We start from the raw sequence: 26,238 nt of genomic DNA on the forward strand, positions 1-26,238 counted from the left end.
CAGGCAAAAACACTTTGGGTGATCTGTTTCAAAATCCATCATCCGACTCTGCATCCCAACTGCACTTTTCCTGATCACTTGGGGAAAATTCCACTTCTATATCATAAACAAAATCAGGATCATCCTTGAGTCTTCGGTTTTGCTCAAAGAGTTGATCCATTTGCCCTTTCTTGCGGGCCAGGTCATCGTCATTTAATTTATTAAGATCTTCTTCAGGGTCCACTTGGAATGAAGCAAGGCTGTGCTGCAAACTGTGGCCCTGCATGTGATCTCGTAGTACTGTGTGAAGCCTCTTCAACTGACTCAATGGTACACCTCCTAAGTATTCTTTGTGCCGAAAATGGTTCTTCAGTCTTTCAGAAGCCAAGCAACAGTCTAGGAAGAAATTAAGTTACAGTTAAATGTACTCAATCTTTACACTGAGAAAAAAATAATTGGTAATACATGTATTGTCCTAATAATAGATGATTGCATCATTCTGTTTCTAGAATACACATTTGAATGACCTTCCAAACAATAACCATTTAAAATCCCCACATACTGCTTGATTAAATACATCGAAATTATGTCATGGGCAGGGGGTCTAAAGGCATATTTATTGTTTTACAAATGATAATATAAGGTGCATGGAATGACCTACCTGAGTATTTAGAAAAGTTCCGCACAGGTATTATTCTTTTGCGCACTTGGTTTGTGCCTTTGTGTTTGTACAGTAAAATAATTGCGGGAGGGCTGAACTGAACGCCGCATCGTTTCGCCTCATAGGACATCTTCACAGCTTCACTTCAGTGGCGTTGAAATCTTGTTCCGTTGGCTGCCTCTACTGTTTAACAGTAAGTAATTATTCATAGTAAGTCACACACATTTAAGTAATTTTGTTAAGGACGGGAGTCTAATCGAAAATGTAAACATGCATGCAGACCTAAGAGCAAAATAAAGGAACAGCCAGGTTGAGGGGTCACTATCAACGTTCAACCGTGGAGAAACAACGTCTTAAAAAAAATGGGCTGAAGGCGAAGGCTGGCCCCGATCACGGCAATACTTTTTAACTACAAGTGGTTCGTGATAATGGTAACATCATTTATTATAACTCAATCAATATGTTTGTTTTTGTATTCAATTCAACATGTGCACTTTTTATAAAAAAAATAAAGATACATTTGGCTCTTATTTTAATCTGGCATCGATACAGCGTCCAATATACAGAAAAGGGTCCTTCGTGCTTGTTTTCCGTCAACAGTTTCTAGGAGGACGCAGGACCAGTTTCTTACCAATGGAACAGATCAAGATTGACACCGATTTAGAAAGATATCTCCTATTTCACTTTTTGGTTTCCAATGTATAGTTTACTCGTCTTTACTTTTACTTATTTATTGACATGTCATTGTTATACACAACAAGGCATGTTTTATTTTTTTTCTTAAACACACTAAAGTATACATGTTGGAAATTATCTTTAATAATTGAAGTTCTTGCAGGGTTATTTTCAAACGTATTCGTTTGAAAATATCTGATCGTATGTTTGTTTCAGCATGTGATGTGCAGGTTCTTAATGCCGCACTCAGAGAAGAGGCGAAATTAATATTCATATTTCCTATAAATACATATAACATTTATTTAATTCTTAAAACGAGATGAGTTTGAAAAGCATGCGTCATTGTACAATACATTATATCATTATGTACTTACAATCCATGTCTACTTTTCAGATGACAAAGATCAAAAAAATTGTGGCATTGGAAGGCAGTGGCTTGAGTCAATATTAGTGTCCACTGAGTGCAACGGAAAGGGTTTCCATAGGTATGTCTCTCCCTAATGCGGATAAATCAAGCATATTAATTATTCGTATATACTGCATAATGTAATACTGTATTTGGCCTTTTGTGTTCAGGGAGATGGTCACCACTGTCAAGTTCAGCCCTGATGTTCCGAGTGTTCTCAACTTTCTGTTGGTTCACAAACTACCGAGAGGAATCTATGTTGATCCATTCCAACTTGCATCACTGAACGGTGACAGTCATCTGCAGGTTACAAGCTTTATTATATTTTAACAAACTTCATGAAGATGATACCATGTAATGTAATATAAAAAACAACTATAACTAACACGTTATCCACCTGAGTGTAATTTAAAATGTATTCTATGTTATATTATATGTAATGTAGCCAACTCATTTGCAATTTTTTAGATACTACTAGATTCCGCCATCAACCTAGAAGCTCCTGCTCACAGAACTGGAGGATTTGCTGCCCTTTTGTATGCCCCTCTTGTTGGACAAGGTTCAAAACTACTGAAGACAAGCATCCCCATACATTGCCGCTACCATGAGCCCTCATTTGGCGATCAAAAGGCTGTTATTGTTAACATAGGATCCCCAGACCTGCTGCTCCGAAGTGAAACATGTAAGTGATGAATAACATCGTACTCATTATATATATATATATATATATGCATCATATGTCAAACCAAGGATCTTGAGTGCAGGTTCAAACCAATCTTAAATGTTAAATTTTCCCTGTTAAATAAGGTTGTTGATATCTTCTTATATCTTCTTAAACTTATGAATGAATGTATAACAGAAAAACATTCTTTACAGTTAAGACTCAAAATAGCATGAAAGATTTCATCCCAGGCGATGCATGAATATATGCATACGATTAACTGATAACTTTTCTTTACTCTCATATCATGGACGCAAAATATAGCATCAAAAAAATGTCAGGGAAATTTTACTTTGTATGCCTTCGATCTTAACAATTTACTTCCTTAAATAAAAATAGAAAAAAAAAATCTGTCGTCAATTGTTTCTGACCCTGCTTTGGCTAGGTTTACCAATTCACACCAATGGAATAGTGTTTCTTTGGCTTTCCTTTTATAGCATATTTGTTTAGACATTATATAAATTTCATGTTCCACATTCAATTATGTCTCTTTCTCTTTAGGTAATGATGGCAGCGATTTTAAACCCTATTCTATTGTTGATGCCCCCTGCACAGCTACTAATTCAAGCATATGTTCATGGGTTAAAATCCAGCATAACCAGGTATCTTTATTAATCTTTGCAAAATTATATGGCATTTTAGATCGCCAAAGTATACATTCTCTGTAGTATTTTTAATGACACATTTTTGTTATAGGAGCAAAGCCATGTGAGTTTGCAGATACCTGTTGGCGATGGATCTCTGGTGATACCTGTTATCTGTGGAACTCTTCTAGTTACTTTCATTTGCTGTTTGGCGCTTTCTCAAAATATCTGGAAATACAGAGTTTTAACATAATGATAAAACAGACTGCTCCTTTTGTAGATCAAATAAAGACACAATTGTAGATAAATATAGTTATTTTTTTGTGTCGTCATTTCTGGCAAATGTTTAAAAAAAAAAAGAATTCCACCCAAATATTTGCATTACACTACCAACAATCCTTTTGGCATTGATTCAACATTGAGATATTTGATTCTTAAGGTTCAAGATGCATAGATGTTTTTCCTCTGCCAAATGGACAATAATATAACAGTGTAATAGTATAGTATAATAGCAATACAGTGAACTGTAGGGCAGAGCCGGTCCGTTAGATCAGTCAGTGGTGGGTCATGCTGGACTGGGCTGGGTCTGCAGAGCCGGTCCGTTTGATCAGTCAGTGCGGTCATGCTGTGCTGGGCTGGGTCTGCAGTTCCGTTTCCCCTTAGCCATAGCCCAATAATCCTAGGGCCGAAAATACTGAAAAAAATTGCATTGTAAATAGTAGAAAACACATTTTCTGTAAGTAATTCATTCGCCCCGCTGTCCGCCATCCCCCAAAATACGCATCGGATATTATGATGGCTTTCCAGTTTAAATCGAAGAATTAAGAGGTAGAAGCGGAGTTTGTAATCAACTTGAAGAGATCTGGACTCTGGTGAGTTATGTCTCTTATGGTTTGTCATGCTTTAGCTTTATCCTATCATTTTGTGTTTGGGGCTAAATATCTTTTGGGGCATTCTTCGGAAGGACATGTTAACACTTGATTTGATAACAGGAAAATACGTTTGTTGTTTGACGAGTTGACTCAAGCCAGCCCGTTAGTTCCCAAGCTCAATCGTAGCATTCCATGCTAACATTAGCCTGTAGCACACTTGTGGGCAAAGTACCGTTAGCTTACTGCTAACACAGAAAGTTGGCCGGTGGTTTGAGGGTTCACCGTGTATTACAGTTGATTATGAAGAGTTTTCAGGCTACATTCAAAGGTATACTTACCTTGTAAAGCCACTTAGTAAGTCACTTATTGATCCAATTTGTCGTCTACTACGTGAAAGTTCAACAAGTCTTACTACACCCTTTCATTAATGCTTATTAGTGTAAACATTTGTCACTGTCAGAAATATAAAATTGTCCCTTTAAATTCTACATTGTTGTAGTGCATGAAGCAGCTTAGTGGTATCAATACATGTAATCATTGGTAACGCTATTGTAATTTGATGTCCTATTTCTCCTGGAGTTCCCATTATAGACTTTGTTTGACTCGTATCATTTTGTGTAAAACTTTCTGACCTGTACAGCTACAACCTTTTCCCACACCACTGATGTGATTGCCCTCTTGCCTGCTGCTTGGCTGTCATCCTACTACTACCCCTACCATGTGTGACAACAGTGACCCCGAAGACAAGCCCCCAGCACCTCCAGTCCGAATGAGCAGCACCATTTTCAGCACAGGCTCCAGCAAAGACTCTCTCTCAGGCAACCACAGCTCCAAACCCCTCCCCTCTGTTCCCGAGGAGAAGAAACCTCGCAACAAGATCATCTCAATCTTTTCCGGTGCTGAGAAAGGTGAGACGTGTAAAGAAGACATGGCCTTCATGTGCCAGCATTCCCCTTAGCGCACGGGCAAAAACATTTGGTGGAAATTTTCCATGACTTTTACTGCTTGTACAAAATGAGCAAATGCACAAACAATTTCAGGTGGTAGGAAAAAAGATCGAGACAAAGAGCGACCAGAGATCTCGCCGCCTTCAGACTTTGAGCACACCATCCATGTTGGTTTTGATGCCGTCACTGGGGAGTTCACTGTGAGTTTATGCTCTGCTCTACCTCTGTTGGCAATGTTTGTTTGCCGATTCATCACCATCCGAAACCCAACTGATTTGAACCACCCTGTCGCCCTCTACCTAGGGTATGCCAGAGCAATGGGCCCGGCTGCTTCAGACTTCAAACATCACCAAGTCAGAGCAGAAGAAGAACCCACAGGCCGTCCTCGACGTTCTGAAGTTCTACGACTCCACAGGCAACGGTCGGCAGAAGTATCTCAGCTTCTCGTCTTCAGGTGAGATGGTGTCTGAATAAGGACCACTTCTATTCTTCCTGTGATCAGTTGGTATCCAGCCCAGTGGTTGTCAGAATAACGTTTGTAGCATAACATACATAGCGAAGAGTGGATGACATGAATAAATGTTGATTTTCCTGTCCTCTCTTTTTAGAAAAAGATGCATTCACCCCAGGGCCTCAATCTGTAAGTTCTATAATTCTATTCACTTCATTATTTACTTAAAAATAAGTGTTTTGTTATATTTTTAAAAACGGACTGGCGTTTGATCAAACCATTCCTCTAATTAAGCCAATGAAAAAAGGCTCGGAGCCTTCATCACCCAACATCAAGAATATCGATGATGAAGATGACGATGAGGCACCCCCTCCCATCGTTGCACCGAGACCAGAACACACAAAGAGTGTAAGCTGACGTCTTAAAGCAACCACATGAGCATGGTGTTACTATACACTCCATGGAGTAATTCTTTAAATTTGTTGGTAGGTTTTATGTGAATGTGCTAGGGCCTGACTTCAGAGTGTCTGTGTGTCCTGTAGATGTACACACGCTCTGTTATTGACCCAATTCCTGCTCCAGTCACCTGTCCAGACGGGGACTCTGCCTCAAAGGCTGTGGACAGACAGAAGAAGAAGGGCAAGATGTCGGACGAGGAGATCATGGACAAACTGAGTAAATCTTGCTGCCTTATTCCTGACATGCTACTCCCAAGACATTTTGCCTGCATTGTTGGTTAGTTTCCATGTAAAACGTGTGTCTGATTGTGTCATTGCTTACAGGAAGCATAGTCAGCATTGGGGATCCCAAAAAGAAGTACACCAGATATGAGAAGATTGGCCAGGGGTAAGTGTAGAGGGCTCGCTGGGTGGCCCTACTTTAATCCACATTATACTGACTAGAATGACAAGAAGTGCATTTTATGTCAAATTTGCGCATTTTGCTATCTTCATACAACTAGGGTGTTGATTGGATTTCTTTAGACATCAAATCCTACCATACAATGACTGAGACAACAAACCAATGTTTTAAGAACATGTGTGCATCGTACAGACATTTGCGCACTACTCTTCTAACCATTTCCTATTGGTTGAAGCATATTATTTCTCATTAAATCTATTTTTTTCACACAGGGCTTCAGGAACAGTATTCACAGCCATTGATGTCGCTACGGGACAAGAGGTAAATGTCACTTGACTTGTGAGACATAAATAAAATTTATATGGCAAGAAACACAATCCTAAATATTAGCCAGAATATTGACTAATTCCACCAGAGGGTGCGGGTCTGTTCAGTCTGCAAAGGTGCGGCACGGGTCACGTTTCCACGGTCCAGGTTGAGCCGTACTCGTCTCTCAGTACTCCTCCGTTGGGGTACTGAGACGCCTGAAAGGGTGCTGGCAAATTCAAGTTACACACTACATGGGTTGACAGAATTGTCACTTCCGTGTGACGGGGATAATAACAAACAAACACAGTACCCACGAGGCAATATTTTTTTCCGCAGGAGAAGTCTGGGATTTTCGCCTCTGATTGGTTATAAGGGCTCTCCTTCAGATCGTGTTTCAATTAGTCTTAGCTGTTTGCGGGAGTTTATGGTTAGGTTTAGGGTCAGGGTTAACCCTTACCCTAGCCCTAACCATAAACAATTGGAGGAGAGCCATTCTAACCAATCAGAGGCGAGAATCCCAGACTTATCCTACGAAAAAATATATATACCGCAGGTATTTCTGGACAACGGCGAAAGCTTCTTTTATTGAAGAAAATGTCACGCAAAAGTTTGATGTCCTTCTTGGACGTCCTACATTGTTGCTCTTTGTTCATTGTGCACATTCTTCTTTTTCCTTGGATTTATTAGCAGGCTACACTGTGTCAGGCTGCTATGAGGTCACAATGCTTAAGTAGCTGCCGCGGCTATCGCCATCCGGCTTAAACCCCGCCCTACCTTAAGGCTACTGTCTGCGGTGGAAACACAAGCCGTAACTGAGCTGGGCTATACCGCACCCTCACTACTGGGCTGAGGCGTGCTGGGTCCGAACCGTCCCCGCCGGTGGAAATGCACCATAATGCTATATTTCCAATTACTGTTTGACAGGTTGCCATCAAGCAAATCAATCTCCAGAAGCAGCCCAAGAAGGAGTTAATCATCAATGAGATTTTAGTTATGAAGGAGCTGAAGAACCCCAACATTGTCAACTTTTTAGACAGGTAAAAATAAATAAATATATAATATTTCTGGATGGCTCCTTACCTTACCGCTCTGGTTGGCATTTGTTGTCCATAACCATTACATTGGTTAAAAAAATCCATATATTCCTAAGACTATTTGTTTGTGCTATGCTTCTCAGTTTCCTGATGGGGGAGGAGTTGTTTGTGGTTATGGAGTATCTGGCTGGAGGCTCACTGACAGATGTGGTGACAGAGACTTGTATGGACGAGGCCCAGATCGCTGCCGTCTGCAGAGAGGTACACAAAAAACACTCCAACCCAGTCCACTAATAATGATCTATATTGAGGCTGTTTGATGCTACGGTTAGTATTCATCCTCCATCCGCCTCACTCTCTCTTCATTCCATCCTAGTGTTTACAAGCATTGGAGTTCTTACATGCCAACCAGGTCATCCACCGAGACATCAAAAGCGACAATGTGCTCTTGGGGATGGATGGCTCTGTCAAGCTCAGTAAGTCCTGCACTGCTGTGTTAACGGGGAGACACCGAAGATGTGTCTTGTTACCAATGGGGCCTAAAGGGTCACTGTTTGTCTCCCACAGCTGATTTCGGCTTCTGCGCTCAAATCACCCCCGAGCAGAGCAAGCGCAGCACCATGGTGGGCACGCCGTACTGGATGGCCCCAGAGGTGGTGACCCGGAAGGCCTACGGGCCCAAGGTGGACATCTGGTCCCTGGGTATCATGGCCATAGAGATGGTGGAAGGAGAGCCTCCCTACCTGAACGAAAACCCCCTGCGTGTAAGTCGTTTGGTCCAAGTTTTCTTGTTTGTTGGTTTGTTTCTTTTCATGTGTTTGGGACTTCAGAGTCAAGACAACGATGTTACACCTCGGACAGATGGATCAATAAATGACCAAAGCGAACAAAACCGCAAAGTTTGCAGGCTTCTATTGGTCAAGTCAAAATCCATGATGGGACAATATTTCTAACAACCGCTCTCCAATTATGTCATTCCTTCAGGCGCTCTACCTTATTGCTACCAACGGCACCCCTGAACTTCAGAACCCGGAGAAGCTCTCTCCCGTCTTCAGAGACTTCCTCAACCGCTGCCTGGAAATGGATGTAGAGAAACGATGGGGAGGCACAGAGCTGCTCAAGGTATAACCCCACCCATCCTCGCTATCAGTTGTGATTTGAATGATGAACTGACCTATGTAAGTTGACTGTTACTTTTTATTTGTATCCCCTCTCCCTCTCTTGGGTCTCTTCCACCTTCTCCCCCCACTGAACAGCATCCCTTCCTGAAGATCGCCAAGCCTCTCTCCAGCCTCAACCCTCTCATCCTGGCTGCCAAGGAGGCCATGAAGGGCAATCGTTAGTCGGAGTGGAGCGCAAGCCTCCCCGCCTTCCCATGCTGTGTGCACGTCTGTGCCGACCGTTATCGGTGTGTTCTCTCTGTGCCAGACAATAGGCTGGAGTCCTGGGGCAGCCGTCTGATTCAGCCCTGACAAACCTCACTGTGAAGAAGACCAAAAAATACAAAAACATCAAACAAACACCCAAGCGAATATCCTCCGCTGTCCGAATGAACTCTGCTCCGCGCCCCAGCGTCCGAAGACAAGTCAACCAAGTGGTTAGTTGCAGTGCCAGGCATAGTTATTTTGTAAAAAAAAAAATGTATATGAAGGCGAGGCTTATCTTTAACTTGGAATGAAAAGATACCTCGTTCTGTTTAGTGTTTGTTTATGGAGGTCATTTAAAAAAAATGACTACCTTAAACAAATGCAAGCCGTTCCCTAATGTATTGTTGAGTATGTCAGTAATTCTCACCTGTATTTTTACTATGGTCCTTTTTACCTTTTCCAGCTCGTCAGTGTCTTCAGTTTATTTTGATACTTGAATTTCATATTTGATCCCCTTCATGGTATTTAATGGGCCTAGTTCAGTTATTCCCCACATTGAACATTGTATTATATAGGAAATGCCTCTGACATTACAATACCATTATGTTCAGTGATCATCTTGATCTCTATTTTGTGCCTTTATCTGTACCCTCTTGATATTGGAGAGGTGCACTTTACAGGAACATCAAATGTTACATCAACAGGGTCCTCATTTTCTCTCTCTATTTTTATTGTAAAAAAAGACAACTGTTATGCCACATTGAACTCGTAATGTAATTCTGGGGCAAGGCTAGCACGCTGCCTCTTTTCCATGTGTATATTGTGTAACTTTCAAAGTAGTTGGGGAAACTGTGGCTATATCATGCTGGTTAGCAAATGTAGTAGTTATTGTATATTGACAGTTTTTTCTTTTTTTTAGGACAACTAACAACTTAGTGCACTCAAATAAATGCTGTCATTTATGCCTTTTGTGACTTTGTTGTGAAGGTAATTTGATTTTTACACTTCCAGATTCCAGTTAAGATTTGGGTTTATAATGGAAAATGTATAGGTTTCTTATTGAAATCTAAGACTACAGACGTTTTTATAAGTCTTCAATTTCAGACCACGATGCACATACTTGTTGAATCCCTATCAGGGTATGGGTGTGTTTGTCTTTTAAGGTGTGTTGCAGAGTCTAAATGTTTTAGTTGGAATGAACATTCAACCTTATAAAAATAAAACATTCAACCGTTTTAAACGACAAAAGACATTACCGTTGAAGGCTATTGCATGTTATAGCCAGATGGGGGCGACGTTCGCACCTTTCTTTATTAAAGAGTGCTGAGAAAGGAAGTTACATTACCATACCCGGAAGAAAAACGACGCATGCTGAACAACTGGCCTGACTGCATGATTCTGATCCTAAACTTTCAAAATTGCTGGACTTTCTATATTTAAATTGTTTGGGTCAATGGCAGGAAACCTGAAAGACAAGGAGGCATACCAAAGACTGAACTATCTACATCAGGTGTGAAACTACTCAGGACGTATAGGTAGTCATAAAACCCATGAAATGCTATCTAATGCCATACTTCTCTTGCATAGGCTGCACATTGTGTTTTGTCTCAAAACGCCAGCAATGTGGAACTGGCTCGTTTTTACAGCTTTACCCAAAAGACTATCGCAAAACGTCTAGTTTTGAGACAGTGAGTACACACACACACACACACACACACACACACACACACACACACACACACACACACACACACACACACACACACTGCAATGAATAGTCCTATTGGGTGATGTTGATGTGATTACCTTAACTGTCGATTGCCACGTTTATTTATAATGACAATATTGCAGGGACCCGTCAGTGAAGAGAACACTGTGTAAGAAGTGCTGCTCATTGCTTATCCCTGGTGTGACTGCTACATCAAGACAAAGAAGTAGGGGTTTCCTTCATAATCCAATAATCCAAACATCTTAATATACAATATGAATAATGCAACATTCTAATTATAGCACCAAGAACAAAAATAATGAATGTATCATGTGTGCCGTTTTAACTCATACTTTGTCTTTCCTAAGGAAATAATAAAGCAACTCGATTTACCGTGATTAGGTGCCTTAGCTGTGGACAGACCAAGAAGTTTCTAAATAATCCAGAACATTGTTTGTGGGTTGACCGACCTGAAGCCCAGATGGAGAACCAGGTGCAGCCAGGTGAGTGACTGTATCTTAGTCTCCACAATAATTACAGCCCCCTAGGAGTTAGGTGCTGATGAGCTCTTGGAAAAGTACTCTCTGTTCAGAGTATTTCATTATGACTGTTTTCAGTTGGTTGGATGTTCTTTACTATTGCATTGAAGATATGGACTGGATTTGCATAGGTTATCATTGCAATTGCTTATAAATGTATTCTGGCATACAATGACAAGTTGCTAACTTGAGTACAATTTAATACAAAGAAAAAAAAAATCAAATAAATGTAATTTGTACATTTGACTTCCTATCCTATCCTATCCACAGATCCTAACCATTCTGCCAAACAACTGCCAAAGGCTGCAAAGGTTGGTGCGTCCCAGCAGTCCAAACCCAACCCAGACCTTCCTTCTGAGGCTAAAGCATGAAGAACCTTTTTTTATTTATTGTACATACAGTTTGAGTTATAAAAAGGAGTTGCATGCACTTGAATATGTATTGTTATGATAGGGTTATGTTCTTAAAAAGGGTTATGAAATAAAAGCATTACCATACTTTTTCATTACTTTGACCTAGATCTTTACTTACAGAAACAATCAATTTTGTACTTCATTACATTTGCTGTTTTATATATCGCTAGCCTGTCTAATCAGAATTAGCCAATAGTATGGCTTGATCTGAGATTAGTACAAACAATTGTTTAAGTGTTTAAATTGCAGTTTGTATTCATGAATATATAAACTTGTCCAATGAGCAAGACACATTTGATCAGAATATTTAATGATTAATAAAAATAAAAGCTTCATTCACTTTTTCTTTTTGTCTTCTTGTTCACCTGAGGAATTGCCCTTGGGCACTCTGAATCTGGTTTTCTGAGAGTATAATAAATTCTTGGAGAAAACTCTTGGAATGTGGCCCATGTACAGAAAGAGAGCCAAGCTCATGCCTGATGAAAAAATAGAACATTGTGTTACTATGCTGACATTTCCCGATAGGTGACATAACAAGCTTAAAAACTGTATTTGAGTTTGGTATGTGTAAACGAGGTTGTGTTTGCGCTGTATTTTACCTGTGATTGGTCCTAGCCAGTAGACTGTTGCATATTCCGTAAAGGTGAACCCAGGGCAGTTGAAGGTTAGGCCATAGGCCAACGAAGGGTTCTTGTAGGCGGAGGTATAATCACTGGCTGAAAAAAAGAAATATACATATTAGGCTACTATTCGATTAATCAATTTATCTGTTTTAGCTGTTTCCCAAAACACAAATTGAATACAAAAAACAATTGTCATTATACGGACAACTGCACGAGTCTGTATTATGAGCCAGTGGTATTTGTGATTACATTGATTTATATCCCTTGCTGCCCCAAAGGTTTGATACCAGCAAAAGAGCAATGTGACTGATTATCCATAATATATGTCAGCTTCGCAAAATTGCATCTCATTGTGTAAGACGAAGCATGCACCTGTATGGGACAGGAAGGTCAGGAGTACTGCAACAAGTGGGATCCGGATCATAGCGGACCGGCGGCGCATGCTCAGGTGCACCAGGTGGAACACGAGCGTGCACACACACTCCGTGAAGAACCCATGTAGCACAGACACCCGTAGCGACGTGCTGCACGAGCTCGCCATCAGGTTTTTGATCATGTGCATGTCCGTGAGCTCCAGGCCCCAGTAGTGCAGGGCCGCCAGCAGGGCCACGTGCGCTCCCAGGAACTGCCCCGCCACGGCGAGCAGGGTGGGCACGGGGTTCTCCTCCAGCGTCAGGAACCTCACGAGCGTCAGTGTGGGGTTGCCGGAGGCGTTACCGCACACCACGCCGTGGGTCAACAGCACCACGAACAGGATGGTGACACACACGTCAGGACCAAGACCCCCGGCCCACTGGCCCACCTCCACGATGGTCTGCACCTCCAGCAAGCATGCGACCAGCACAAACGACGCCGCCAACTCCAGTAGGAAGTCGAGACGCGGCCGGCGCCTCAGAAGTACTCGGCTTGAGATGCCGAAGGCCACTATGGCAATAAAGTAGCCCAGGGATGCATTGAGTCCAGACATGATGCAGGGTAGATTGCTGCTCCTTGCCACAACACCGAGGGTAGTAGTGAGGGTATGAAGACATGGGGGGTTTGTGCTCACGGTTTGACAACGTGGCAAATGGAGAGATCAGTCAGCTTTCGGTCCCTGCGCTACCACCTGCCAAAATACACACGGTCCTTTCAAGGTTAGGTCAGTATGGCCTCGCTTTGAATGAATGTGCCCTATAATGAGTGCACTGCAGGCTAGGCCTACGGTATCATGGTCGCCACCACAGATGTAGAATGCATTCTAGCTATTTATGAACGATTCCGTCCACTCATCCTGGGGCGACCAGCGAAATATCCGGAAGAAATCCCTATTGGGTTATCAACTTGAAAAGCGTGTTACTGGCTTGTCATGTCGACCCTAAATACAGCTTAGCCTAACCGCTGCATGGATTGGCGTCCAGCCAAAGAAAAATGTATCTACCACCCCACAATGTTTGACGTACTCAACAAATGAGCGGCGCACAGCCTAGAGACGCAACACAACACGAAGAATAGGCGCTAACTAACACAGAGGTCAGGGTTGGTGCTATGGCAACATATACGCGCACTGCAGAGGTAAGTCTCAGGAAGCGATCCAGACCAAACTTTACAAATAGATGTGTATTCAACTGAAGTATTATACAATTTTAAGAAAGGAGTGAGTGCTTTCGTTTAAACCAATATGTCCATCTTAGTGGACGTATACGTAATTACGTATCATGTCAGGGCTGCCAACTTTTGGGTTTTCGCTGGCGTGAGATTCTGTAGAATCTTGTAATGCATACCCAGGGCCGGAGCTAGCCATTTCGTTGCCCTAAGCACAAATGCATTGTGGTGCCCCCCTGAAAATCATCAATCAAACATCAATTCAGTAATTGTCAGTACGTTTCTCTTTATTTCCAAAATAACTTCTCAACATTAATGTTTTGCAAAATGTAATGTGCAAATAAAGAGAAATTAAACTCTTGATAAAAGACTACACTAATTTTGCATTAACAATAGCACCAAACATTAACATAAGTCCTGAACTAGTAGTTGATGGTTGTTGGTCAGGGCTGGGTGCTGTTGCAGAGTCTGCAGAGATTGGTGGTTGATGATGTGTGCTTGAACTGCTGGTGGATGGTTGATCATCTAAATCTTCCTCCTGGGCTTGAGGAACTCCTTGCAGATATCTAAGCATTGACCCTGCATTCAGAAATACAAGTAAAAATACTCAGGGATTGTACACTGAAATACAGTTTTTCACCTTGATTCAAAAACAATATTACATATTAATTACAGGTTTATGTAAGCCAATGTGTAAATCACTGATGCATGACAACATTTAAAACTATTTTACCTTTAAGACAATGGTTGATGGTTCACAATATAAAAAAAAATTACATAATTTGAAAACTATGAATGTGAATGGAGGGGGATCTACATAACTAAGATTTCTTTATTTTCTTTCAAATTGTAGTTTCACCTGCAGATGTCGCCCTGCAGATGCAAGGTTTCTCAGAATTCATGTTACCAGGAGCCATTCTCCATTCATCAACTCATTACTTTAAAGTATCATCTGTAGCATTACTTTTCCCACTACAATACACAATTGCATACTCGTTGGTTCACAGTACACATGCATAACGTCATAACGTAGGTTACACAACAAACACCAAATAAACGTCCTGAAATGCAGTAGACCTAGGCCTATATAAGTAAACTTGGCTAATACTTGGCTGACGACTTCTGATGGCTAAAAGAATATAGGAGCTAACTTTAGTTTGTTGACGTTAACGGTAACATTAACATTACCTGGCATGAGCATAGACATTCATACAAGGACTAAATTACAGAATTAGCCATTTTTATTTAAAACATTGTCTTACCTGCCATCGACGTGTGTGCATCATCTCACTTTCTCTTCTTTTTTCTCTTATCCGCCCCCGACTCGACTTGATGCCTTTTCGAGGCCATGTCCAAACACAGGCGTCTGCCAAACTTGAGAATGCTCTAATCGAACATACCACTGGGATGTGGGGGAGGGGGGCACCAAGGGAAGAGAGAGAGGGCCGCACAGGAGACGCATCTTTTTTGGGGGGGGGGGGGACTAAAGATGTCCTGGAAAAACATGCAAAGGTAATTGAAATTCCGAAAAAACAACAGCAAATGATAAGTGGTTTTCCTCAGTGCCAAATTAGTCACAATCTTCATAAATGTTTTAACATGAGATATTCTGTAATGAATAAATTGGTGTTTATTTTGTTGACACACTGTGTTGGTTTGTTGTAGAATAAATAAGGTATGCAGGTTTTCTGTTAAACACCCATTTACCTCGCTTTACATTAGGTCATCTTCCACAAATGGACTATGTTGTATGGCTAAAGTAACAGTTTGTCCTTTTGCCAGTCCTGAAGAACTTGCCTTGAGCACTGCTCCATGCAAAGGTGGGCTATTTCCATTTAAATTAGATAACGTTTTGAATCCCACCCTCTCTCTAATTTTGAAACGATTGAAAGATACAAACGGTTATGAAAACATATAAGGTGACAACAAATTATTATTGGTACTGTAATTAACTGTATTAGCCTCTGATAACAAAATGCAGCATAGCATATCTGTTTCTGCTAAAACATGAAAACAACTCCAGCCACTTATAAACCACTGATACCTGGCGGGACTCTTTATCTATTATTTACTGCCTTTTCATCCAGCCAGTGTATGTTATATTTCTGTTTATTATAAGCATATGTTAATCGAACAAAACGACAGGAAGATATATCTGTACTGTAAAATAGTCCCACGGCTTAACTTGATTCATTATTTCTGTTTAAACAGGGAGAGGAAATTATATCAAGGGATTCAAGGTTGTCTGCTCAGCAAGGACTAGTATACATTCACATCACAGGCAAATGTGGTCAGCGAAGGTGCAACGGAAATAACAGCCACTCAAATGTGCCCATGAACACACACAAGATTATAGACTAAGATTATAATTTACTAATATCCTAATTCAACATCTGCATAGAACCTCTGGAAGGAATCCTTCAGTTTACTTTATAACAAACACACGTTTGATTGAACGCTAATAATGGTTCTGTATAGATATACATGTGCATGTGTGATATAATGTTGTACCATTCTGGTGCTGCGTCAGTGTGGGTATTCTTTTTTTTTCAAGAAAGAAAAGCTTCTTTCTCAGGGACTGAGCGCAGAATACAGTAGGGCTGCCCTGAGTGAGAGCCTCAAGTACGAAGACACATCCAACTGGTCTAGCTCCTTGTCCTCTCCCCCCACACCATTTAAGGCATTCACAGGTAACATACAGTAGATTCCTAGGTAACCCACTGTATTTGTAGGTAGCAAACCTCAATCATAGTGAAACACTGCATTTGCAGGTAACACACTCACTGTATTCACAGGTAACGTACCTAATTCACATGTAACACACTCTATTCACAGATAACACATTTATTCCCAGTTGACACTACATTCAAAGCTAACAAACTGTATTCCCAGATAACACTACATTCACAGGTAACACTGTATTCACAAGTAACACTCTACATTCACAGGTGACACACTTTATGCACAGGTAAGACACTACATTCACAGGTAACAGAAACACACTGTATTCACAAATTACAGACTACATGCACATGTAACACATTGTATTCACATGTAACAGACTACATTCAAAAGTAACACACTGTATTCACATGTAAGACACTGTATTCCCATGTAACAAACTACATTCACAAGTTAAGCACTGTATTCACATGTAACATACTTCATTTACAGGTAACACACTGTATTCACATCATGTAACGTACTACATTCAAAGGTAACACACTGTATTTATATGTAACATACCTCATTCCACATACCCCTGTAACATTCTTCATTCACAGTTAAGACTGCAACCACAATCTAATAGACTACATTTACAGTTAACACACACTGTGTCCCCAGGTATCAGACATCTTACACAGAAAACACACTTGCTTTACACACCACCTTCACAGGTAACACAACACTCTTCGTTAAAAAACTACAAACTAAAATACTAGGGTTTTTTTGTTGTTAAGAGGAAGCAATTAACACCTCCCATGTTAATTCTATATTTTTGTTTTTTGTCCATGCAGAGGAAGACGATGAGCCATATTCTCTGGCAGTGTCTCTGGGGAAGATGGTTTGCCAGCAGCTACAGCGGGGCAACGTTGTACGTGTTTGCAGCAACCGCTCCAGGAGGTGAGTCAATTGTTTGGACAAAATATCCATTTGAATCCATGCCCTGTTTCCTTCCTTAAAATGTGTTATTGTTTGTAGAGACAAAGAACCTCCAGCGATAACGGGCAAAGTGGAGGGTGTGTGTGCAAGTGGAGCCCATGCCATGGAAGAGTTGGCCCCACTTTGCTTTCGGGATGAACTGCGGAGAACTAATGCAAAGATAGTCACAGCAATGGCCCCATCTGCTTACATTCCACCCCCTGTGAGTTCCAGTGAGGATTAGAAACACCTCAAGTTGGCTATTTCACGAGTCATGTACTAATACTTGTTGTCCTAATGTGTTATAGTTTCAGTTTCATAACCAATATCACATCGGTGTTCTATTAAATCCACAGATTGTTTGCGAGACATATCCAGTGTTGTGCAGTGGAGAGAAATACAAGCACACATTGTTTGGCTCCTCTGGCTTCCACACACTGACCCACTCTCACCCTAAACCCGCACCCGCGCGGCAAACAGTCCACTCCGCCATTGTACGCATCACAGACTCACTGCAGGCCGAGGCCATGGGCAAGAAGAGGGGCAAGAGGGGAAGAGAGAGACCCCTGTTGACTGCTGAGACGTGGCAGCGGCACGTCCTTACAGCAACAACGCCCACACGCGGCAACAGGCTCAGGGTGCTCTCGGCGGACGGGAGTGTAACCAAGAACACAGCCCTGGGAAAGCTGTCCTTGAGCAGCAAAATTCAGTCGACATTCCCAATCACCAATCTCCCTAAAGCCAAAGGGAACATGGCGGCACCGTGTGTTCATCTGACCAGCCCTTTGACAGTGTCCCCTATGCCGCATGGTGGGAATGGTTCTCAAGCACTGGGCCGGGGGCGGATTGGGTTACTATCGCCGGATAAAGCGCCGCAACTTCTACCTAGTCCAAAGGGGAGATTCGCCAGTAAACCCACCAATGCTGAACCTAGAGCACTTGACACCAGCCAGTGTAATAAAAGGATATATCAGTTAATTTCAAGTATGTCTGTCCAGAAGAATGTGAACTACACAAAGCAATGTGTAGTTCCAACCAAGCAAGTACCCCAGAAAGATGTTTCAGAGCCAAGACGACTTCAGAATTTTGTCTTATCAGCAAATGTCAGAGGTATTGAAGTATATGGAGTCAAATTCTCCCATACTCGACCATACAGCCGGAATGCCCAATGTAATTATGCTTCCAATCCGTCGCTCTCTCACTATTCAGACTGTCACGATGAAGCCCAGTTCACACAGCATTATCAACCGATTAAAGAGGAAAGCAAATCACTTTCTGTGACTTTCAACCAACAGGAACATTGTTCGCTTTCAAAAATGAATCCCCCTTTTGACACAGAACAAGCCATTAATATCCCAACTGCGCTACATTTGAACTGACATCAACGGAATTTAAGCTGATTGTATATTCAAATGTATTGCTTCATGTATAGCCTACTCATAGTTATAAATGCAGGTAGGCCTATAACATTGATGTATACGCGTGTTCCTTTCAATAAACATTGAATCTATTAGTCGTTAAATATGTATCAATGCAGTATTATATGTGTAGGTTAAAACTCATTGCAAATTAATGCAGTGGGAAGGATCGCTGTTTTAATTTGTTTATTGCAGCCTGGGCGGAAGTAGCGCGACGTCACAGAGCCGTAGTACGTAGCTCGCGCTCAGCGATGGCAGGGACAGAAGAGGCACGGAGGCGGGGATGAACGTATGTCGGGGATGGCGGACAAATCGGAACTCTTTCTAAAGCTGCTGGCTGCTGGATTTTACGGCATCAGTTCATTTCTCATAGTCGTGGTGAACAAAAGTGTCCTCACTAACTATGGGTAAGAGTGGTTTTGGAGCGCCTCGTGTATTGGTCCTACTTGTAAAGTAGCCCGTTAGCTAGCCTAGTTGGAGAGCGGGGGCTAGCAGGGCTACTACTAACTTTGAGCTGTTCTGATTAGTTAGAAGGATGCGGTGGTGGATCTTAATTTAGCGCTTTGTTTATAGTAGGCAACAGAGGCAATAGTGAGATTAGCAGTGACGTTAACTTACACATATCCCACAGTTATCTCCAATCGTGCACATACTTTTTTGACTTTACTGTTTAAGCAGTAACTTAATATGTATACAACTGGCCTAACAGGTTCCCATCTTCCATATGTGTCGGGATTGGACAAGTAAGTAGATGCGTTTTATTATTTCTTTATTAAAAATGTCATAATTGAACGTATGCCATGACAATGTAGCAATGTGTTAAATTGTGAAACTGTGCAGATGTTCGCGACAGTGGTTGTGCTATGGGGGGGCAAGGCTGTCAGGGTGATCAGCTTCCCTGACTTCGATGAAAGCACACCCGGCAAGGTGACTAATATATTTCGTCAATTGTCTCTTGTGTAATGTACCAAAACATTTATCAAAATAATTCCTCCTTAAATGTTTATCTGACACGATCAATAACAGTGCTCAGTTTACTTAGTCAGCATCACTCTGCATCTCAATCTTTTATATTCGATCCTTTTTAGACTTTTCCTCTACCTCTCCTTTACGTGGGAAACCAAATCACTGGACTATTTGGAACTAAAATGCTAAAGTAAGATATTATTAAGTTTATACCTGAAGGCCACACAAAAGTTATCAATATTTTTTAAATGTAATATATATTCACTTCATTCTAATAAGGTCTTCTCTGTCTCCAGCCTCCCGATGTTTACAGTCCTCCGAAGATTCACTATCTTATTTACAATGATGGCTGAAATATTCCTGCTAAAGTAAGTCTAGCTATTCTGTTTAATAAATACAATTTGGATGTACTTCTAGGCACTTTCTCATCAAATGAGACTAAATGAAATTGAAGTCTCTCCCTGTATCATGAGATTCACTTTTATTGGCCCTTCCCCTTGTTGCCATTGCTAGAAAGACATTCTCCAGACCGGTCCAGATGACAGTATTTACAATGATCCTTGGGGCGTTTGTGGCTGCAAGGTGAGGACTATTAAATTGGTGTTCCAGCCTTTAATCCTACTTTCAAAAATATGTGCTGCAGGGTATTGACCGACATGATGAATGCCTCTCTCCTATCCCGGTTCAAAGGTTTTTAAGACCCCTGTGGCTCAGGCCTTTATGCTCAAGGCTAAATTAAATAGTTTTATGGAGGGGGTAAAACATCCCTTGTATTTTGAGTTTTTTTCTGTGATCCCTGTTGCCTGTAGTACTGACCTGTCGTTTGACCTGGAAGGTTATGCGTTCATTCTCATGAACGATGTGTTGACTGCCATCAACGGGGCCTGTGTGAAACAGAAGTTGGATTCCAAGGTATGTGGCACCACCACTTCTTGGTCAATGACACCATTGTATGTCAAGGGTTTTCTTTGGCACCGGGCTGCTGTTATTGAATTTATACAACTTGACCTTCTGTCGTCTGTCAGGAATATGCATCCAAATCTTCTGCATATTTCATAATACACTCTTAAGGGGTATATATATTTTGTCAGCCAATAGTATTATTAGTATACTTTATTTTGTCCCCCTGATAGAATTCCTCGTGTAAGCCTGTTGCCTCTGTGATACTTGCTTGACAAATAGCCTTCACGGTGATCAAGTGACTTTTAACATGGGAACCATGTTGCTCAGATTACAGCCGGGCAATGGACGAGGTCCACATATAGACAATTATGTCATTAGTGAACCACCAATAGACACAAAAATAGAGCTGTGTGTGTTGGGACTTGAGCAAGTTGTGAGCAGAAATGATTGGTTAAAAAACCTACCAGGCCGATGCTAGCTAGAAAAGTGTGTTAATGCAGTAGGCCGACTGCTAACATCTGTAGTCTAGTTTAGTAGGAATGTTCTTGACCTGCTTTGAATAAGGGTCTCTGTTCTGTTCTCTAAACTTCTTCCCTTTTGGTCCCATTCCCTTTCTGGCACTGCCATACCTCTCTCGCTCGCCTCTCTTTCACAGGAGTTGGGAAAATATGGCTTATTATATTATAATGCATTATTTATGATCATTCCCACACTGCTCTTGGCCCACGCGACTGGAGATGTCCAGAGGGTAAGAAATGTATTGTTTGTTTGTGTTTTGTTTTTGGCTAATAGATTCTCTTTCTTCTTTTGTTTACTTGTAGATGAAGCTTGTTTTAAATTGTTTCTACCTTCCTACATTGTGATAAGTGTGTACCCTCATTCAATTGAATACAATCCTAAAGTTTACAAACCTTCTGGTGAAAGGCCTTTGGTAGGTTCTCAATACATTTATGTGTGTATTTTCGTCACTGCAAGCTCTTAGAGCAGCCGGTTGATCAGGGTTGAGCAGCCGGTTGATCAGGTTTGACCGAGCTGAGGCTTTGCCAAACCCCTAGCTCGGGAAGGGCCAGGGAGGAAAGAAGGGGAGGGGTGCGGGGAAGATACAAAGCTCCCATTATCCAGCAAAGTAGAGTTAATACACACTCTGCTGCAGTTATGACCTTCAACACTGGTTCATATACCAACGGCTGCCTTCTTGATTACTTATTTTAACAGATATTCAGGACATTTGATGAGCAAGCACCATTGGCATAGAATGTAGCGTTATTGTAAGGGTTATATAAGGGTCTGGAAGTTGATCCCCACTGGGCCCACCTATGCTAAAAAATGTGTACACTAGTGTATTGTAAAATGCTTGAGAATCATTTGCCTATTGGCATTTATTATATCATTGTTTGTTAGCAAAAATCAAACCATTATTCTGATTAAGCACTCCCTCTAATAATCCACCTCAGACCATACAGTTCAGACAAATTGCAAACCACAAACATGTTGGGACTGTTCTTTCTGCTTTGGGCCATGCCTCTCTCTGTTCAACCTCTTTCAGATCATGTATCATCACATGTTGGCAGGCGCTGTGGTGCTGCGATATTTCTAATAGAGTTATTAAGCATGCTTCAATGCTGAGATATTGGGTTTTTTCCCCAGGACTATAAATGGGATTTCCCTTTCAATCATGCAACCAAAGAGAATATTCTGCCTCTTAAAGGGATAGTTCAGGATTTTGGACATCGGGTCTCATTTCCAAGTGAGCCAGTGTGTTATTTCTCATTGGAGACCGTTTTCAATACTTTTCATTCAGTCGTTAGTTGCAGAAATCGCTGGTGCTAGGCTAGCGCAACTCGAGGGGAACTGCTAGCCTGCCAAAAAAAACAGTTTTACCCACTCCCGAGGCAAACCAATTATAATGCCAGACTATCGATGTAAATGTCTGTGTTGATAGAATAGTGTTAGTTGTCTGCTGTAGTGAATTGGTTGCTACACCGGAGCAAAATGAAATTCCGCCGCTGCTGAGAAAGTAGTCCCCCAAAATGTAATGTGATCATTGCGATACAAGGATAGTTTTATTTCTAATATTATTCTATCAACACAGACATTTACATCGATAGTTGGGCATTATAATTGGTTTGCATCGGGTGTACTTTGGAGTGGGTAAAACTGTTTTTATTGGCAGGCTAGCAGTTCCCCTTGACTTGCGCTAGCCTAGCACCAGCGATTTCTGCAACTAGAAGGACTGAATGAAAAGTGTTAAACAGTCTCCAATGAAATGAGACCCGATGTCCAAAATCCTGAACTATCCCTTTAAATTGGATGTGTGCTGCTTACTGTCATTTGTAGCATGACCCCAAACGATGAATGGAATTGTATTGTTTTAATGGAGCAAAGCACTTCAATAACGTTGGTTGTATATTTTGAGCTGACTGACATTCTCTCCACAGGCAATGGAATATGACGGCTGGTCAGACAGGGTCTTCCTCACTCAGTTCATCCTCTCCTCTGTCATGGGGTGAGCCCTGACAAAAGTGTGTGTGTGTGTGTGTGTGTGTGTGTGTGTGTGTGTGTGTGTGTGTGTGTGTGTGTGTGTGTGTGTGTGTGTGTGTGTGTGTGTGTGTGTGTGTGTGTGTGTGTGTGTGTGTGTGTGTGTGTGTCAAATCAAAACATGTTCATGCAGTTTGCGACCCAATGCAACAATAAGTTATGACATTTAAAATATGTCTGTATTATCCCTATTATATTGATATGTAATGGAAATAGTTTGGACCAGTGTGATGATTTTCTAATGCATTTCATTCTAATCAGTTGTACCTTTTTGTATCTAGGTTTGTCCTGATGTATTCCACTGTGCTTTGTATGCAGTACAACTCTGCACTCACCACCACCATCGTTGGCTGCATTAAGGTGAGCAGCAGGGGCCGTGAGGAGCGTTGATGCAGGATGTTTTGTCATCCGGGTTTTGTCATGCATGTCTCTCTTGACGATCCCCTTGTCCGTCTGTCCGTCTCAGAACATACTTGTGACGTACATCGGAATGGTGTTCAGCGGGGACTACATCTTCTCGTGGACCAATTTCATTGGCTTGAACATCAGGTATGGCGTGATCGCTGGATGCATGTGTTCCAAGCCATTCCCCCAGTTTTTAATCTTTGAGTCATTGATTGTAACGTTTGTCTTATGAACGCTGTGTTAACTTAATTTGCCTTGCATTTTTAATTTCCCATGTATGTTGAAACAACTCCAGCAAGCGTACAGCTGGTAGATGTTGTGCACATTGTTCTGTGGTTCTCTAAGCTACATCTCCCTGGAAGGTAGCTGTTGTTGATAGGCACAACAGGCCATTTTCAACACATCCAGCAGGTAGCCCATGTCTCGTATCATGGCACGAGGAATTCCTAATGAGCATGCTGGTTCTTGTTAGAGACCCAGCCCGGCTTTTATGACCTGCTGTCTGTGCTCTTACCCCCTCACCGGACCTCATGTGGTAGATAAACCGCATTTAACACTAAAACTTTAAACAAGAGAGTATGAGGGGACCGGAGCAAGAATGACAAAAGACTTTATTTTTACTCGCGAACAAGTAAGAGCAAAGCCAAGTTGGTTTGACAAAGAACTGGAGAGCTGGTCACAGGCTGCTCCTTATGTATCCCTTTCTGTCCATCAAGAATGTTTGTCTTATCTGGATCTTCTGCATATACCTGTCTGAGTTATTTAAGGAGTGGGTCAGCAACAGGTTATGGCATCAAGTGGAGTGTCCAGTTGGTCTTTTGCCCCTAGGCTAACCTCAGTTCAACCGGTTCTTGATCTCTATCTCATCCTCGCCACTGTAATTAAGTCAATCACCAGACTTTCTGGCACCACTCTAGGCCACTGTTAGAGAGGAGTGGTGACATGTCTTCTTTAAGCTTTTCTCCACCATTGTTATATTTATATAGCATATAGGCCCAATAAAAAGTATATGTTAACATAATAATGTAAGGTAAATTTTCTTCCATACTCACTCACAACTAAGAGGGACTATAAAGGCTGCTATCGATCTGCCTACAATCTCTCAATGTGTGTGTGTTGTGTTCCAGTATTTCGGGGAGCCTGGTGTACTCCTACATCACCTTCACAGAGGAGCAGTCCAGTAAGGCCATTGACCTCAGCAAGCTGGAGATCAAGGGCAAGGTTGTAGTTTGACAAGAGACACTGGATACACACGGAGACACATTTTATTTTTCTTGACGGTTCTGTATTTATTAAGTACCTCATTCCAGGTACTTAGAGAATTGGGGTGTCTTGACTAGTGTAAAAAAATGAGCAGTCATTTCTCGGATAGCTTTTTTCAGGTTGCATAGATTACACAAGGCAACCTGGAACAATGGGAGTTCATGAGCCTCAATTCTAGGGGCCTTTTCCAGCCTGGACCTGGTCCAGTATTATTTTCTTTTTAACAGTATTTATTGTTTTTTTTGTTCCGGGCATTTATTTTTTAAGTGGTTGCATAAAGGGACATTCAAACTACATTGCAATGTTTACAATACGATGATGTCGATGGAGCGGACATACAGACCAACAGAAGCTGTTCAAGTTGAACTAAAATAAATATTCCTGAGGACAGGAGAAATCTGCTGGATCATTTTACTTTAAATGTAGATGTATATAGGTGTTAGGCCTGTAAGTAGTAAATTATATTTTCATTTTAAGACACAATCCTTCCTTTCCCTATATAGTATAGTTAGCTTGGTCTGCTGGTTACTAAGAATGCGATTTAATCTATGCCTTCAAAGCGGAACAACAGATCCGCATATCATTGGCTAGATTCTCTTGATTCTAAACTTTAGACTTTTAAAATTTAATTCAATTGGTAAATGTACTGTTAAATAGACAGTGAGTACGCTACTAAAGGGTGTTTTAGGATTTTAATATCCCATTTAAAAGTTAGGATTGTGACTTTGGATGCTTTTTTAAGGATTTCTTTGGTAGGGATAAGCTCTTTCTATGTGTTTACATTGTGTGTTGAGTATGATTGGTGGTCACTGATTCTCTCACAGGTGGTTACTGGTCTGGAAATTGTTTTTTGTCTTTTTATCAGAGCCTTCTTTTTTTTTTTACTGCACTCTTAAGTGTGTTTGGGAAAGTTAAAGCTGTATTCCTTATCTCTAAGAAATATCAGTTTCTGAATTTTCAAGGTGTTACTGTTTTTTAAAAGGTCAGAGTGAAAACTGTTGTCAACGTTTTACAAATGCCATTTGCGATTCAGGACATAACTGAGTTCTTTGCATTTTTTTTTAAGATATTGTTATTGACACTGTTCTCTTGCACATTAATTATGGACTTGAGGCTTGAACATGCAAAGCCAAGATATTTTTTACTTTACTAAAAATTTCACCTGTAAACTATCTGCTGTTGATTTGTCTGTTACACATTTCATTTTAGAACCAAGTTTTGTAATTATCTTTATGCACAACAATGTTACATAAACACCCAAATTGTGTTATGAATGTCGTTAAAAGGACATGTAATGTAATCAATTAATTTCTGCTCATCGTTCTTTAGAACAATTAGTTTTTGTCTTAAATTTTATTTGGATTGTTAGGAC

The 26,238-nt window shown here is 41.2% G+C and overlaps 6 protein-coding genes across 8 annotated transcripts; 4 read left to right on the forward strand and 2 right to left on the reverse strand.

The window, feature by feature from the left end:
• Positions 1-28: 28 nt before the first annotated feature.
• cep19 (centrosomal protein 19) lies at positions 29-1,067 on the reverse strand (the record flags this gene model as incomplete). The annotated part of the gene is made up of 2 exons (XM_084473054.1): positions 641-1,067; positions 29-375 (listed from the first exon to the last, which is right to left on the reverse strand). The coding sequence occupies exons 1-2, from the start codon at positions 768-770 to the stop codon at positions 29-31; spliced, it is 477 nt and encodes a 158-aa protein (XP_084329180.1). The 5' UTR covers positions 771-1,067.
• Positions 1,068-1,213: 146 nt separating this feature from the next.
• pigx (phosphatidylinositol glycan anchor biosynthesis, class X) lies at positions 1,214-3,338 on the forward strand. 2 transcript variants are annotated; one of them, XM_084473051.1, is made up of 6 exons: positions 1,214-1,401; positions 1,710-1,800; positions 1,892-2,027; positions 2,190-2,403; positions 2,944-3,044; positions 3,139-3,338. In XM_084473051.1, the coding sequence occupies exons 1-6, from the start codon at positions 1,338-1,340 to the stop codon at positions 3,277-3,279; spliced, it is 747 nt and encodes a 248-aa protein (XP_084329177.1). In that variant the 5' UTR covers positions 1,214-1,337; the 3' UTR covers positions 3,280-3,338. The 2 variants fall into 2 exon arrangements, with proteins under 2 accessions (XP_084329177.1, XP_084329178.1); XM_084473052.1 differs by having other exon boundaries at positions 1,255-1,339.
• A 189-nt stretch (positions 3,339-3,527) lies between these two features.
• pak2b (p21 protein (Cdc42/Rac)-activated kinase 2b) lies at positions 3,528-9,939 on the forward strand. Of its 2 annotated transcripts, none has more exons than XM_084473043.1 (15): positions 3,528-3,898; positions 4,539-4,806; positions 4,939-5,045; positions 5,149-5,299; positions 5,454-5,485; positions 5,591-5,704; positions 5,839-5,971; positions 6,079-6,142; positions 6,430-6,478; positions 7,391-7,503; positions 7,644-7,761; positions 7,877-7,976; positions 8,068-8,264; positions 8,485-8,622; positions 8,757-9,939. In XM_084473043.1, the coding sequence occupies exons 2-15, from the start codon at positions 4,617-4,619 to the stop codon at positions 8,841-8,843; spliced, it is 1,593 nt and encodes a 530-aa protein (XP_084329169.1). In that variant the 5' UTR covers positions 3,528-3,898; positions 4,539-4,616; the 3' UTR covers positions 8,844-9,939. The 2 variants fall into 2 exon arrangements, with proteins under 2 accessions (XP_084329169.1, XP_084329170.1); XM_084473044.1 differs by having other exon boundaries at positions 4,631-4,806.
• Positions 9,940-10,232: 293 nt separating this feature from the next.
• rpp21 (ribonuclease P subunit p21) lies at positions 10,233-11,520 on the forward strand. Its single transcript, XM_084472714.1, has 5 exons — positions 10,233-10,377; positions 10,455-10,555; positions 10,719-10,801; positions 10,944-11,078; positions 11,385-11,520. The coding sequence occupies exons 1-5, from the start codon at positions 10,321-10,323 to the stop codon at positions 11,483-11,485; spliced, it is 477 nt and encodes a 158-aa protein (XP_084328840.1). The 5' UTR covers positions 10,233-10,320; the 3' UTR covers positions 11,486-11,520.
• Positions 11,521-11,593: 73 nt separating this feature from the next.
• Positions 11,594-13,192, reverse strand: aqp12 (aquaporin 12). Its single transcript, XM_084472713.1, has 3 exons — positions 12,523-13,192; positions 12,127-12,243; positions 11,594-12,003 (listed from the first exon to the last, which is right to left on the reverse strand). The coding sequence occupies exons 1-3, from the start codon at positions 13,115-13,117 to the stop codon at positions 11,864-11,866; spliced, it is 852 nt and encodes a 283-aa protein (XP_084328839.1). The 5' UTR covers positions 13,118-13,192; the 3' UTR covers positions 11,594-11,863.
• A 5,873-nt stretch (positions 13,193-19,065) lies between these two features.
• LOC311352762 (nucleotide sugar transporter SLC35D1-like) lies at positions 19,066-26,022 on the forward strand. The gene is made up of 12 exons (XM_084472565.1): positions 19,066-19,198; positions 19,501-19,534; positions 19,632-19,718; positions 19,880-19,947; positions 20,054-20,125; positions 20,271-20,339; positions 20,567-20,669; positions 21,316-21,408; positions 23,099-23,166; positions 23,480-23,558; positions 23,665-23,747; positions 24,731-26,022. Exons 1-12 carry the CDS (start codon positions 19,083-19,085, stop codon positions 24,834-24,836), a joined length of 978 nt encoding a protein of 325 aa, XP_084328691.1. The 5' UTR covers positions 19,066-19,082; the 3' UTR covers positions 24,837-26,022.
• Positions 26,023-26,238: the final 216 nt, after the last annotated feature.

The sequence above is a fragment of the Micromesistius poutassou genome, assembly GCF_964030765.1.
Source record: "Micromesistius poutassou genome assembly, chromosome: 9".
Classification (NCBI taxonomy): Eukaryota; Metazoa; Chordata; class Actinopteri; order Gadiformes; family Gadidae; genus Micromesistius; species Micromesistius poutassou.